Consider the following 16,291-nt stretch of genomic DNA (forward strand, 5'->3'; position numbering starts at 1 on the left):
AAAGACTGCAGGTAAAGCCCAGTTGCACCACCGCAGAAAATTACAAAAATCACCTCTGATGATACCCTTTCCGATTCCTGTATGTGTAATTTTTTCACTATTGTAACCTCACTTTCCTCCTCTACAGGTTGACCGAAGCAAAACATTCAACCGTAAAATGAGCCGGCGGAGCCGCCGCACTGTAGAACCCCGCCGCCGGTCAGTTTTAATTTTTTATTTTTTTCGGCTAACTGAAGCCCCTTAACGTGTTTTCTTGCAGAGATTGATGCAAAACCAGCCGAATTCGGCCGAAAATAGCCGAACCGAGATAAATCGCCACCGTGGACGGCAGCACCGTCGCAGGAGCATGGCAGAGCCGTCATGCCAGAATATCAAAATTGGCCAAAAAGAGGTCCTGATACTGATTTTTAGTTTTTGTGATATTTGTAGGTATTTGTGGCGCGTTTTAATCCCCGAAGAAAAATTTAGGAACCCGGGGATCGCCAGTAGAGGCACTCAATAAGTTTAGCTTTATGAGCATAAATTTGAGTAAGAATCGCTCACCTTATTCTCTATTATAGAATTGAAGTTAAATTAACAATAATATAATATTTTGTGCAATTCAGAAAATATCTATAATTAATCATGGGTTACTAATAGAGCCAAAATTAGAAATTATTCATTGTCAATTCCTGTTAAATTAGTTTACAGTTTGGATGCATGATAATATCTGTTGATCGATTTTATAGTTTAAATATATGTATTGTTGTTTTACGTGATTACAATTGAACTGCAAAATTGAATATTAAAGATAAACGGGAAACTGTGTGATTAAGTGAATGGATAAAATGGCAGCATTACTAGATATTCTAGGAGATGGTGGACAGACTGGGTGCATAGAGAATCCTACCGTGAGCGTTGTCTCATACCGAACAGGGTATCGAAACTTAATAATTTGACGCTCATACCGGACGGGATATGGGGACGGCCCGTTTCACCCTCATATCGGACATGGTATCGAGATTTTGTAATTTGGAGCTCATACCGGACGGGGTATAGGGACGGCCCGTTAATTGAAAATATTAAAAGAAATAATTCACGCGTTATAATGACATCCCTATGAACCCCCATGGATAGCAGTAGGTTGATTAAAGAGAAAATTGTTATTCCAACCAATTGCATATGAAATTATAAAATGTGTTATGTTATTGTCTCTATAAGTTTTTTTGTAAATTTTTCTACAGTCAATAGGCGGTAAACGATTTTGTTTATGATAAATGAATTTTGTTAATTAAGAGCTCTATTAGTTGTTTTGATTTTTCTACCAACTTTTATTTCTGTGTCGGTGAGTAGTGTGATATTTTTACTGAGTTAGCGTAACTCATTCCTTTATTAACAATTTAAGATCAAGAGGATCAAGATCTAGAGCCCGATCCACAAGAGGGTTACGAGTAGGATGTCAGTTTTATTTATTTTCCGTTTATTTTCTTATTTTTTGTATTTCCTTCAAAGGGTAATTCCCGTAACATTATTTGAAACTTTAAGTTTTTGTGTAAGGAATGTAAACCTTAATTATTTATTTCGCTTCCGCACTGAATTTATAATTTATTTTCTTTAGAATTTTCTAGGTCGTTATAATAGAACTGCATACAACACAAAATGGAACGATAACAGAAAACAAAGCATCCATTGAGGAGGAGGATGGATTATAGGACTGGAGTAATCTAATTTTTGCTGAAAGCCATTAGTTTCTCATGCTGGTTACTCTCAATCAACAAACTCTGTACTTACTAAAATTTAACTTTAATATAGTCAGTAAACATTTATAAGAAACAAGCACGAACATGACAAAAATAAATGACACACTATATTTTAGAAAATTAAAAAAAAAGTAAACTAAGAATAACTATATGAAAATAAATTTAAAGAATGCACATCACTACATATTATACAAAATCAATTATATGGTTGACTCGAATCAATTTATAATTTTTGCTCACATTTTATAATCGAAAACAAAAAAAAAGGATTGACAAGGATCTTACATCACTATCGAATCAACAAAAAAGTTTATAGGGAAATAAGCTTAAGTCAACAATAAGACAAATATGTAATAAAAATAGTTGGTGCAATGAAAAAATAAAAAATAATGAAGAGAATAACAAGATATATATATATATATATATATATATATTTCTACGAAAAATCATTAACAACTGTTATTTGTGAAAATTTGTTTAGGAAAATGTAACCCCAAGATCATAAAAAAAAAAAAAAAATTATGTATGATACTCACACTATAATCAGTTACTTAATGGTTACAATGAGTAATATAAATTATGTTGAAAATGTATTGACATAGAAGTCATCCCCTGCGTAACCAGCAACACAGAAAAAACCTGATTTCTAGTAAACAACTGCAAAAGCGAGTTCCATTCCCCCTTTCTTTTTTTTTTTTTTTTTTTTTTTTTACTATTTTTTAAGACAAAAACCTGATTAATCGGTGAATATTTGATTTCTTGCACATTGTGTACCATATATATATATCTATATATATACACATACACATAATATACTTCAAAAATAAAATATTCCATACAATCGATATGGATCGGATTTAGATTAAACAAATTTTAGTTAGTTTGGTCTAATCAGGACTAAAGTGATATTACTCTCGTAACAAGTCCGAAAAATTTTTTAGAATTCAATTTTAAACCGATTCAAACTGTTTAATTTATTTTAGTTTCAAATTAGATTATACAAATTATTATAATTAAAATTGCAAGATGTAATTTAAGATAAATTTGGTAATATTTTAAGATATTATTCCTTTAATATAGAGATAAAAAATAGCTTTTTTTTTTTAAGATAAATAAAATAAAATAACAATTGGTTATGCGGTAGAAGAAATATCATTTTGCAGAATCATAATTCATCCATGAAGTGAAAAATAACGGTATGCGATCATTGAATTTGAAAGATATATAGTGAGAGAGAAACAGGGAATTAGCATGACTTAAAAAAATAATTAGATTAATTAACTAATTAATTGATTAATTAATTATCCCATCATCATCAACTCAAATTCACCAAAATCAACCTTCCCATCAAGATTCAAATCCACAACATGAAGCATCTTCTGAATCTCACCCATATCCCACCCTTTGTCCATTAACCCTAAACACTCCAGCACTCTCTTCAACTCCATTGCCTCTATGAATCCATTCCCATCTTCATCAAATATCTTGAACGCTTCACGTAGTAGCTCGCTGCGCTTCGACCCATCTGCCTCCATTAATCCTCCAACAACTTCCTCTAAACCCATCTCATCATTACCTTCGTCAACTTTCGACCTCTCCTCCTCGCTCTCGCTGTATATCAACCCTAGATTCTCCACAACTCGCCGTGCCTTCTCCTTCTTTATCTTACCGTTATTTTCCATCCCAAACACAGCGGTGAGAGCCCGGACCATCAATTCATCCACTTCACTTGCATCTGCCTTCTCGCAAATGGGTTTTGGATCACTGTGAGCCGGGTCGGATCGCGCACCTCTAAGGGCCTGCGCCAGCTCCCCAATCAACCGCAAACACACTCCTGTTATTCCCATCATGGAATTGGTGGTGCAATATTTAGGCTGCCACTGCATGCTAATTTATATAGCAAGTGTGTTAATATAACACCCTTGGTTTAGATGATAATCAGGATGAATGCCACTGTCAGCCAGATTATTAATATTGTTTATTGAATCTTACGAATCTTGGCAAGCTGGCAAATTATATAATAATAATATTTGTAATTTGCTGTTGGTGTAGACAATTCATTGTATTTGTGTTGCATATTAAGATATTAATTAACTCTGTATACCTGTCTATCTGTAGTGGAAATAGGGAGCAGGAAACTAAAATGGTTAAACCTTCATTTTACTAGATGCTCTAGGCTATACATATTTGCAAGTCCCTATAAATATATTAAGCAAAACTTTCTGTTAAAAAATTATTGAACAAAAATTTAATATATATATATATATATGTGTGTGTGTGTTTTTTAAACTCATTTGAATGGGCAATAATTTGATGTTATATAGTAATTACTGACTGTTACGTAATAGTAATTGCCGTATAGTATTTGTTTTTTGAAAAAATAAATAAATAAATAAAGATATGATATCTGTGAATCACCATAATGGTACCTACCCTACGGACATGTACTTATGGTAAATCATACAGAGCGATGTATGCGGATCTACCAAATCCATTCACCTGATAATTCCAAATCCCAGTGCGTTAATCTTTGAAGAGGACTTCCACTGAAACAAAATAATACATACATATATATATATATACACACACACACACACATATATCAAAAGAGAAAATAACGGTGCCCTACATACACGTGAAATTAACGGAGCCCTTTCCTCGAATGCAGGGGATGATTCTGTCTTTAAAAAAATAAAAAATCACCACCCAAAATGTATTTGGGTGTGTAAGTATCTGCTTGTCTAAAATAACATCAGATATTTAGATTTATAAATTAAATATTCCATTAATGTACGGTAACGAGAATCGAATACTGCAGACTGGTCAGATGGATATTCAATTATGCAAACCGCGTTTTGTAGTTTTGAATTAATTACATGTTCACTGATGATCTGCCACTTGATCGCATTGCATTGACATGCATTATCACGAAGAATCACTCGCATAAATAAATAAATAAACACACATTCATGAATATATATATACTTACACCCATTGCCTCCGCATGCACATTTATACAGAGAAATATTTATGTACTCCAAAAGACTTTCATATGAGAGACTGATAGCATCCACAAACATAAAAGAAGTTTGGGATGGGTGTAAAGAGATTACAATCTGGTGTTCGTCACATAATTTTGTGTACCCATAAAGCGATAACAAATAAATCAACCACCATAAACCTAAATTAGTATAATCCAACTTTTCATTCTAGCAGATATGCCTTCGGCTGGGTATACAATTCATGATGTACACAGTACAGTATCTGAAACTAAATGGCAAAATTTGTATTATAATCGTCAACTTTTTTTAACACTGTATTGGACCCCAATTCATGGGCTCCGCTAAAGAGCACCTGCGCCAGTTGAGCCGACAGCATAATTATCAGTTAATTATAGGTCTCGCCAACTCTACTTCTTGTCCCTGCTGAACAGTACCCGACCTCAAGTACTCTTCTGGAATTGGAAGATTCAGCTCTGAACAAACAAGCTGAATAATTTTAGCAGTAACACCTCCAAATGACATTTTGTTCAATGTCACCGCAATCGCAAACCTGTTTTCAATATCACAAAACCCTGTTGATCCCCCCATCCCCGAATGCCCAAATCCAATCAAGGATCCACCATTTGAATCCACCCTCCTAAACCCTAGTCCAAACTTTCCATTAGGCACCACCAAATTTCTATATTCACCAACACCCAAGAATGCATCACGAATTCTAGGGTTTCTAAAAAGGCTGCTGACAGTGCTTTTAGAATCAGGGCAGTTTTCGGTGTTGCCAGTCGTACTGGAATTATTTCCACTGCCAGAACTACCATCATTGATTAACCTAGTTAAATTGTCTCCTCCATGGCCATCAACCTTCAAATCTTCACTAGAATACTTCTTTTCTTTATAATTTGTTTTCTTCTTCAATGCAGCTAAGATCTCCTTACTTTTTTTCTGTTTCTCTTGGGACTTAGTAAATCGGGGGATGTGGTGGTGGCAGCCAAGTGGCGGTTTTGACAAAGATGAATGGGGTGGTGGGACTTCTCCACCATCAGCCAGGGCTGCATAGTATCGTGCAAGTGCACGGGCGGAGCAATGGCCGTTAGCGGCAGGTATGATGGCACGGCGAACATTCAACGAATTAAATAAGACAGGCAATGTGGTTATTGTCTGGGCAATATTCCTAGGCTGGAAGGTCGAAGGAAGGTCAGGACGATTAGCCATCTCTGAAAGTTTGCTGAGATCATCAGTATCTAGCGTAAGGGTTGCAAGTCGAGATTCCACACCTGAACAGGAATGTGAGAGGAGCAAGTAAATAAGAGGTTATCTTGAAGGAAAACACTAATCTGTTTCATGCTGACATGACTTATGTTTGTTTTCATGTTTAAATGTCATCAGGCTTCACGAAGCAGGAACCTTAAAAAGCTTAAATTTGACAAGCACCTGGAGGAATCCCAATGTACAGCTCGCCACCAATCTTGAGGGGCTGAATGAATGCTTCTTCAAGAATCTCCTGAAATTTCTTTCCAGATGCATACTGTTTTCATCCCAGCATATTCATTAGAAGAGGGGATAACGAATTTCAAAGGGAAATGGAGCTTATAAAAATTTCGAATGTAAAATTATAATACAACAATAGAAAATACCTCAATTATTCCACCACATAACCAGCCAAATGTTAGATAATGATATAACTGCTCCTTGCCAGGTTCTGTCTCAAGTACTGAACTAGCAATCAAGTTCAAACATTTATCCCATTCACACAGTAATAAAGGATTTTCTGCGTTTAAGCTGAAAGCATTGTGCAAACCAGATGTATGGTTGAGCACATGATGGACCTAAAATAAACACAAGAACAATTTACATAAATACAAAAGAAACTGGTATTTTTAACAGTCTTTTTCTTTTTCTTTTTCTTTTTCCACAAGCAACTTAACAAGCCCTTGCATACAAGCTACACACCTTTATGACATCTTTTCCATTTGATCCAAACTCTGGCCAAATATTTGCAATAGTTTCATCAAGCTTGAGTTTTCTGCATTATGAAATGCTACCATGTATAAGAATTCATCATACAACAAATTCTGCATCTGAGAATTATTTTTCAGGATAACAAAATTTACATCTTTAACTAATTTCGCCTGTGTTTCGGATTTCTGGGTGAAAAACTCACAAATTCCTTCACAATTAGCATATTAATGCTATACCTATTTAGCTACCCAATTTATATCCAATGCAAAGATACTGCAAACAGAAAGCTGGCATAAAGAATTTCGGAGTCTACCCCAAACATTAGAACTTAGAGAAAACATGGAATAAGCCTCTGCCTGAATATGATGGGTAGCCTATATGTTATTGGAACATTACCCTGTCTTATTTGTTTCACAAAGAAAAAAAATTAAACAAAAAAAGGACACGAAAGGGTCTATGGTGACAAATAGATAAACAAGAGTCATATAAATTGCCAAACAAATCATTTACTTTTTTTTTACTTAAACATTTACTTGAAAAAAAAATCTAAATATGTGGAGCAGCAAAAAGAATAATTGATTTTTCCGTTGGTGGATCTATTGAAAATCATATTTCATGAAAACTGCAGAATGGTCCAGAACATCCAAACTGTCTGCCCAGGTATACATCAGTAAAAGAAGAGATTTGAATAACAGATAATTGGAAACATGACATATCCAGTCATATATAATTACCCATTGTCGACCAGCCAATGTACCATTCCTGAAGTGACACCCTTTGATACAGAAAAAACAGGAAATAAGCTATCTGGCTGAACTGGACGAGGATCATATCTACCAAGCATGCCAGCAGCAGTATCAATAATAACCTCCCCATCTTTATAGGCACAAACCTTAAAAAACATGTAGATGACACTGTTAAAAACCAATAGCAAACCTGCTGCAAATATTTGCTTCCCAATTTAAAAATATTTAACAAAAAAACTGCGTTCATTTTATTAGTCATTAACAAAAACTTTGATTTCTGAATAGTACGACATAAATTAATTGTTTCTCTAATAGTATTCTCTTCCTTCCTCTCTTTTACACAAGTGGACCCATCTCCTTACCATGTGAATTATTCTCCTTTCCTTGAAAACAACAAAGCAATCTTCGTTGTGTTGTATCTGAAGAAGGAAAGGGACTTATAGCAGTTTGCTCTTTTTCCTTTTCCTTTCTCTCTATGCCTGGTAAGATTTTGGCCGTAAGATCCACCCTACATCTTTCCACACCACCTAATGCCCAAAGCAATTCTAGATGTCTTTTTGTTTTAGATCCCATCTACTTGAAAATCAAATCATCATTTGCAGTATGCAATACTGCAATAGAGTCATAAGTGCATTTATGATGCATGTAAAGATTAGCATATTTCCTATGAACATATTATTGCTTCTGCAAATATCTACCAGAGTTCACTAAAGATTCAATTTTAGAGAACTCGATGATGTATTTAGGAAAGAACTTCACTAAAGATATTCCAAGAAAATTCAAATATTGGATAGTTAGTTCTGACTATCTAACCATTAAAATGGAAAATGAAAGACTGCTCAAACGATGAAGAAAACCCAATTAAGATTAAAACAGTTCCACACTCTAGTTAACTGTATATTATCAAAAGACTATAAATAATTAAATGGTGATGATTACCTGAACTCCAAGTATCTTGTTGAGATTTCCTAGCTCAACTAACAGCTGCCTTAGCTTGATTTCCACGTCAGAATGGACAGGAGAGTCATGAATCCACTGAGGATGTACCACTGGTCCCCTATTTATATTTCTGCAAAATAAACACATAGTTTTTGTCAAACAATTGATAGAAACAAAATCATAAGCAAAAAAACGAGTTTTACAAAAGACCTACCCCATCAAAACAGATTCAGCAAATGGCCTCATGATGTCTAGATACACTATGCGAACATCCATAGTGGATGAAAGCCCTAAATCCATGTCATACACAAATTATTAAAGAAGGCTCTTCAATTTAAATCAGCAAGATGACGGGTGAAGGTTCCTATTACCAACCTCTCAAAAGGTTAAGAACCCGTACAAATATCACCATATCACCAGGAAATGCATCCACCTGAACCAAAAAACAAAAGTGAATATCATGTTAAATATCAATTAAATGGTCAGTCATATATATCTAAAAAAATGAAAACAAGAATATAACAGATACTTACAGGATTGAAGCGTTTTACTTCTTTTTGGTTCATATTCATCTTCTCCTGTATGACTTTTAAGTTTTTTGTTCTTTGCTCAGCCAAAGATTTTATTGTTTGCTTCACAACAGAGATTTGGCATAAGCCACACACTAGTTCATAAGAGACCTTATAAAAAAAAAAAAACAGCCCATACTTACATTAGCTTCATGTGCTGGGGTTGAAGAGCGGAAGAACATAGTTGTTACATCCATAGCCTGCTCTGGCATGTCAAGACGCAACTTAAGTCCCATTTCTGTGAAGGCAGATAAAAGAGCCACATGATCTCCCTGTGAATAAAGCATCACAATTGTAATTCAATGAGAGTTTAGAAACAATCAGGAAACAACAAACAATAGAGATAAAAGCCAGTGCTGCTGAGAACCAAAGCATAAGAGTATAAGGCAAACCAATCAGATCTTTCCTCTAACCAAACGAAATTAAAGATAGTCTACAACTAAAATATATTTTTCATATAAAATAGTGAACACAGGTCAAATCAAGCTAAACCCCACACTTACGGTTAATTAGATGAAATTGTTAAACTCTTTAAATATAATCAGAAGGTTTGAGAAGAAAACATTTAAGGTTTCAGTAAAGATTGTGATTAAGCATTTCACAAATACTTCAAATGGTTTGAGAAAAAAGAGTAATGATAATAGATTAATGCATTGGCTTCACTTTGTTGACACTAATTATCCAATATATGCTGGTAAACCAAGTTCATAACATTGAGTAAAGAGTTAATTTTTCCCCAGAAACAACCATGAAAAGAATAAAAAGAAGAAGAATATACACACCTCAGCAGATGCCAAAAACATTTTTGCTAGAGCTTGCTTCATGGATCCTGATAGTTTCTTTGTGAGCCCGAAGTCAAGTAAGATTGGATGGTGTGGAGGTTCCTTGCTCACAAGGAAATTCCCTGCCATAAAAAATTCTTTGAGATCATCTCACGTTGCATCATTAGACAAAACTGCTAATTACTGGCAGAGTCTTGATTCGGATTAAACAAAGGAACTGCGTGGGTGTGGGGGTGTTGAGAGAGAGAGAGTATACCTGGGTGAGGATCACCATTGAAAAATCCATCAACATAAATCTGATGGGCATATGCACGTGTAATTTCTTCAACAACCTTTTGTTTATTAACGCCAAAAGCCTCCAGGGTTTGAGAGTCATTCAAACGAATTCCATCCATGTACTCCAAAATGAGGACTTTCTCAGTTGACTATCAGTTGAAGCAACAAAACACGGCGTAAGATTATTTGGATCAAAATGAAAATACCCCACAATAACCATATGATGGGTTATTCTCAAACACTTAAAACAAAGAAAACATTCCCTCTTTCTCATCCAGATTTCTATCATGCTAAATTTTAATAGTGAATAAAGTAAATATAGTTATACTCTATTGAGAACTTTATGCAATGGAAAAATCTATTTGTTATAACCAAAGGCTCAGTCCACTACTTGCACTATGGATATCTTATACACATATCTAAATGAAAAAGAAAGATCCTGGATCAGAGGTGGCAACATCACCATACCAGTAATTTTTTGGATACAACCAGACGGACAATTTGGCACAGATAATAAAACTTTAGCAGACTTCAGTTCTTGATGTTAACATTGGATGTCTAATACACAACATTAGAAAATTCTACAAAATTATTAGGTGCTCCTGAGTCTTGCCAACAAACAACACTATATCGATCACAAAGTATTTGGAATCCTAAAATCCAGGAATCTTAACAATCTCTCCAGGTCTGGAGAAACTTCAGTAAGCAGATTCAAGATATCAAAGGATAATGCAGTTACCTGGATAACTTCTGGAATTAAGACATCCACTTTGTTGGAAGACTCATATTCATCTTGTCTCTGCTTGCAGCCAAGATTTCTGGATACAACTCTAGTATTCTCTACAGAAGAAAAAAAACATGGTAAGGATGCAAAAAGTTCAGAAATGAATTTAAGCATGAAGTGGTGTTGGACAGTAAAGAAAAGGAATTAAAGGGTAAACAGAATTCCAGAGTTTCATAAAATTGCAATTATATGGTGCCCAAATCATTAAAGATGCATGATTAAACATGAAACCAGATATATGAGGGAGAATCAATAGTTAAATCATACCATAGATCAACCATATATTAATTTTGTATTCCCAAGATAATACTAAACAGGCACTGGCTCTTTTAATTTCACACAATTGATTAAATCTCTTAAAGTAATAACCCATATAAGTGATAAGAATACCAGCTTCATGGTTGAAGTCTAGTTCTTTGGGTGCTTCTTTGCACCATTCATCTATCATAGGATTGAAGTTGTACTGTGGTTCTGCCCATGCTATCCAGTCCACGATTGACTTTGCATTCTTCAAATCCTGTCACATAATAGCATGTCCAACAACCATATAATGACAGCAACTCAATGCCTCTCATCCAAACATCTAAAATTCCAAAGCATGCTAAACCTCCAAAATGATTGCTTTAATGCCCTCATGTTGAACTTTAACAACCACCTCCTGCCTGTCAATTAGAGTTGCACGATGAACTTGTGCAATCTGCATAGAATGGAAAATTATATAAAAAAGATTGGTCCAGGACAAACGTATGTTTATTATGTTGTGGGTGGGTATTGAAAAATGTAATGCAATGATGCTTTGAACTTTGAGTTTGCATCTCAGATTTTAGTCTCAGATGTAATTTTGCAGATCTTACAGATGCTGTCGCCACTGGTTCTTTAACAAACTCCATGAATAGATCATCCATAGATTTCCCCAACTCTCTTTGTATGGTCTTACAGACCTGTACAATGAAAAACAACTGATATGAAATCGATGGGAAAATACATAATCAAGAGAACAGATACTATAAAAAAATCAGGAAACTGAATCACATTCCCATAGTAGTATCTCCAGCAACACCAGCTAACAGAATGATTAATGAAGTTCACATTAAGATCGAACATAACCTCCATTAAGGGACGAGGAGGAAGAGAGTCCTGCAGCTGCTTGAGAAGGGATATATATGCCTCAGGAAGCACATCAGCGCGTGTCGATAAATACTGACCAAGTTTCACCCATAAGCCTTCTAACTCTACAATCAAGCGGAGAACACGTTTGGCATTGCGCTCATGAACCTTCTCCCATAAAGCAGGTCTTTTAGATTTGTTAGTCCATTTATCCCTTTGCTGTGCAGCCTTCAGTAAAAACAGAGCAAATGAAAAAACTTATCCCTTAACGTCAAACCAAAGAAGTGATCAACAAACAAGAAACACTCACCTTATAATCCAAATAGATTATTACCGCAACTGTGAATACTTTCAATCGTCTTCTGTAAATGTTTCCCCATCCCATTCGGAGTCAAGAGTGGTGCAAAATGGACTCCGAAACAAGTAATTTTATAGGTGATTGCTGAAAAGTAAAAAAGTAACCAACAGAAACGAAAAACACAAAGTAATTATCAGATTCTAAAAGGTACATAAAAGAAGCAGACCAGCAGCACAGATGGAGTACATTAAATAAATAAATTCTAGAGCATCCCCTCGTATGAAAATAGAGTGCAGAGGGCAAAACTAATATGCAAATCACCAATGGTACAGGAAGCAGTTGATCGGTTAACATTAATTCTATGTTCACACCCATATTCCATCTTCAATTTCCTCTTATCAAATTCAATAAACAGCAAACTTCGATAATAAACACAGAAAAGGTTTGGCCTTCGTCTGTCCGTCGAGTGTCATTCAAAACTAAATTTGGCATCAGAGATTGGATAAATGTATGACAAAAATCAACACCCGATCATTTAATGTACACACAGAATTCCGTACCAGATTCTGTACCAAATCAATTGGGGAAAGAAACAGAGCAGAAGGATGAAAAAGACACACACTTAGGTGCCATTCATTTTATCAAATTAAGCATGCACTTAAAAAGTCCATAGCGAGAACAATAAGAAATCTGCGCGCATACACAGAAGCGTGAAAAGAATACGCACTTGTATGAAATTAGTTTTTGTGAAATATTACCGAAATACTAAAAATTGCCAACACTTTAAACCAGAAAGAAATGAAAGTTGGTAGCAAGCTAATGGTGGATAACAGACCTGGAGTCCCGAGATAAGTCACTCAAAACAGGCAGATGGAGTGGAGATGAAGAAAGGAAAAAAAAAAAAACAGAGGAAGCGCGACGTAATGGCGAGAGAATTTATCAAAACGACGAGATTTTGGCGTCGTTTTTTGTTGAACTGAAATGAGGTTTATTAATACGGGTCAAAGAGCGAACAAACACGGACGCTCGAACTTTCCGAAGAGAGACCGCGGTTGTCCAACCAACAAAAGTCGTCTGATTGGAAGGTCATGCCTCACGTCACCGTTACTCTTGATAAGATGACACGTGTACGAACCTTACGGGTGAAGGTACGTGAAGTTAGTTTTTTCTCCAGCATGAGACATAACGGTTGCGTGGAATTTTAGATTTACACACTACGATAGCCGTTGGATAAGAAAGTTAAGCAACAGTGAATCGTAGCCGTTGAGACTGTTTACGAACGAGTGGCTGAAAGCCAGTCTCTCGTCTAAAGACTTGATCTTTCTTCAAAAACTAATGGTAATAGACATTCAAAGAGGAAAATTTTTCATTGACAATGTTTGATTAATATTATCTCTCTTTGATTTATGGGTTTTGTTTAAAAAATAATATTTGTCTTAAATTTTTTAGGCTTATGTTTAGATTAGTATTATGCAAGTTTGTGATAGTTTATAATCGTTCTTTTGATTTTAATATATTTTTTTTTCTTTCATACAATTTTCAACCAAATTTTTCGTTTTGCTTCGTTATAACATTTATGTTTGTTAAAATTATGATATAAGCATGTGTTTTTTGGTTGAAGATAAATTTGTAGGTGTGCAACATTCAATTTTATTTTCTTAAAAAATTGAGGTACCTCACAATTTTAATCCTACCCATCTTTGTTTTAAGTGTCATTGTCTCATACTCTTACTACTTTTTGGCCACCTTAAACGTTATATTTGCTTTACGCATTCTTATCTTCTACTTCTAATTCTCTTATCTTGTAATTGATTAATTCAAATTTGCAAAGTTATTTAATTCCTCTTCATTGGCACAATCCATTATATCTTGATAATAAAAACGTACCTCACTCGATGCCAACTACTAATTTATATTGTGTATGGAACTAACGACACCAAATATTAATAATTAAGTACTAATTATGGAAATATTATACTCATAGACTCAGAAATGGTTTGAACACTTAATTAAAGAATATTATTAATTATAAAAGATTAAAACAATATTCCCCAGTTATCTATTAATACAGACCCACGTCCTCAAATATTCGCCCATGGATGCTATTTATTAATATTTAAAAAATATTTATTAATTAATTAGTCCATTATAATATTCAATGTTAATTTAGTTCAAATTTAAAATTTTGTTAATATATATATTTGCTTAATTTAGGTGGTTGCAATTTGGTCACTCCAGTGACGTGAATGAGATTGCAGATTTGTCAGCATACACAATAAATTAAATAAATTCTTAATTAATTATTATATTTAACCCATAAATTAAGGAAGGGAAATTATTGACTCTTGGGAGATCAATTGAGACTCCATTTCAGTAAATTTAATTTACAAAATAATATCCATATAAAGAAAAAAAAAGACAGAGAGAAGAAATATAAATAAAAAATAAAACTGGAGTTAGGATGTAAATGAAATGATTTTTCAAATTTATGGGGTTTTTAATTAATTTTAGGGAGCTAAATGAAAGTGGGTAAGAAAAAGGGAGACAAAAACATAAATAAGAAGAAGTGGAAGGGAACAAAAGAAATTAGGAGAATGGACGGCCCATATTGGACCGCTTGAGGAAATCGGATGGAAGAGATTTAAAAGAAAACGGACCGCCCAGATCGAGTCATGAAGATCTAATGGTTGAGGGAACGTATATAAAAAGGAAGAGATTAGGGTTTTCTCTTCATTTTGAAGAGTAGCCGAAAAAGAGAGAAGGAGAAGAGAGAGGAGCGATCGGGAAGGAAAGGAAGAAGAGAGGGTCGCACGAGGAAGCCGAGAGGAAGAAAGAAGGAGAGGAAAGGAAGAGGGAAGCCAGAAAGAGTAAGGGAAATAAGAGAAAAAAGAGGAAGGAAAAGAAACGAGAGAAAGGGCCGAGCGGGAAAGAGAAGGGGAGCCAAAGAGCAACCGCCACGAGGGAGGAAGAAAAGAAGAGAGAGGCGGAGGCAGTAGAGTGTGGAAGGCACACCAAAAGGAAGAAGAAGGAAGAGAGAACGGCCGAGACGTCGTGTGATGGTGGAGACCGAGGCAAGCGAGGTAAAGGTTCGTCCTTTTCATCTTTTCTTCCCTATTTTCTTTTTAATCTATTTCTATTTTGTACTAATCGATTTTTTAGGCGTAAAAACCACAATTCCAATTACAAGCACGCAAGCGAGTCGAGGCCAAATCGCCCACGTCGAAAGGTAAAACTGTTTTGTTTTTGTGTTTTGGTGGTGGCTGAGCGGCGGTGGGGCAGGGCCAGTGTCGGGCCGGCCGTGCGGGCTCGACCAGGCCACCTACCCGCACAGGAACCGAGGAAGTTTCCTCAGGAATGGGGAAAGCTGACCCATTCAGGAAGCTAAAGCATCTTCCTCGAGCATGGGAACCCGATCCACCATTTTGGGTTCTGATTCGTCATTCAGAAAGCTAAAAAATCTTCCTAGGAAAACGAAAATTTGGTTTGCTGTATTGGAAGCTGAAAAATTTTTCTTGAAAAAAGAAAATCTGATACGCCAAACGAAAAGTCGAAAGATTTTTCGGGAACAGATCTCGATAGATTCGGGTATTCTGTTGGATAGCCATTGGAGTTTGTAATTTGATTAGATTAATTTTTAGTATTTTAAAGTATTTTAATTAATTATATCATGTGTATAGAAAAATTTAAACATTCAGACAGATCTGGAAAGACGCATAAGAGAGTAAGTATTTTTAAATTTTAACCGAATTCAAATTTCGAAAAGTGCATTCATTTCATTAAATATGAATTTTGAAATTTGAATGGACATTGATCCAATTTTAGAGGAAAAAAAGAATCCAAATTATGATCAGATTTTAACTGAATTCAAATTTCGAAAAGTGCATTTATTTCATTAAATATGAATTTTGAAATTTGAATGGACATTGACCCAATTTTAGAGAAAAAAAAGAATCCAAATTATTATCAGTAAACCTAAATAATTGGAACCCTATGAGGAGACGAAACCAGAAGACAGACCTAATGGACTGAGAGTTATTTGGACTGATGAAATCTAAAATTAAAAAGAAAAATTCTCAATGAAGGAAAAATTGAA

The 16,291-nt window shown here is 34.9% G+C and overlaps 2 protein-coding genes across 3 annotated transcripts; both read right to left on the reverse strand.

The window, feature by feature from the left end:
• Positions 1 to 2,904: 2,904 nt before the first annotated feature.
• LOC110825906 (calmodulin-like protein 2) lies at positions 2,905 to 3,676 on the reverse strand. The gene has a single exon (XM_022056446.2). It carries the CDS (start codon positions 3,623 to 3,625, stop codon positions 3,041 to 3,043), a length of 585 nt encoding a protein of 194 aa, XP_021912138.2. The 5' UTR covers positions 3,626 to 3,676; the 3' UTR covers positions 2,905 to 3,040.
• A 1,090-nt stretch (positions 3,677 to 4,766) lies between these two features.
• Positions 4,767 to 13,200, reverse strand: LOC110825905 (ABC1 family protein). 2 transcript variants are annotated; one of them, XM_022056445.2, is made up of 19 exons: positions 13,034 to 13,200; positions 12,211 to 12,342; positions 11,901 to 12,128; positions 11,648 to 11,734; positions 11,401 to 11,490; positions 11,184 to 11,310; positions 10,749 to 10,849; positions 9,990 to 10,158; positions 9,734 to 9,855; positions 9,095 to 9,223; positions 8,916 to 9,014; positions 8,758 to 8,815; positions 8,597 to 8,672; positions 8,383 to 8,512; positions 7,432 to 7,589; positions 6,689 to 6,761; positions 6,373 to 6,564; positions 6,170 to 6,263; positions 4,767 to 6,012 (listed from the first exon to the last, which is right to left on the reverse strand). In XM_022056445.2, the coding sequence occupies exons 2-19, from the start codon at positions 12,283 to 12,285 to the stop codon at positions 5,123 to 5,125; spliced, it is 2,898 nt and encodes a 965-aa protein (XP_021912137.1). In that variant the 5' UTR covers positions 12,286 to 12,342; positions 13,034 to 13,200; the 3' UTR covers positions 4,767 to 5,122. The 2 variants fall into 2 exon arrangements, with proteins under 2 accessions (XP_021912137.1, XP_088063673.1); XM_088207547.1 differs by lacking the exon at positions 13,034 to 13,200 and adding an exon at positions 12,957 to 13,012.
• Positions 13,201 to 16,291: the final 3,091 nt, after the last annotated feature.

This window comes from Carica papaya, chromosome 7 (genome assembly GCF_054855325.1).
Source record: "Carica papaya isolate Zhongbai chromosome 7, ASM5485532v1, whole genome shotgun sequence".
In the NCBI taxonomy this organism is placed as follows: domain Eukaryota; kingdom Viridiplantae; phylum Streptophyta; class Magnoliopsida; order Brassicales; family Caricaceae; genus Carica; species Carica papaya.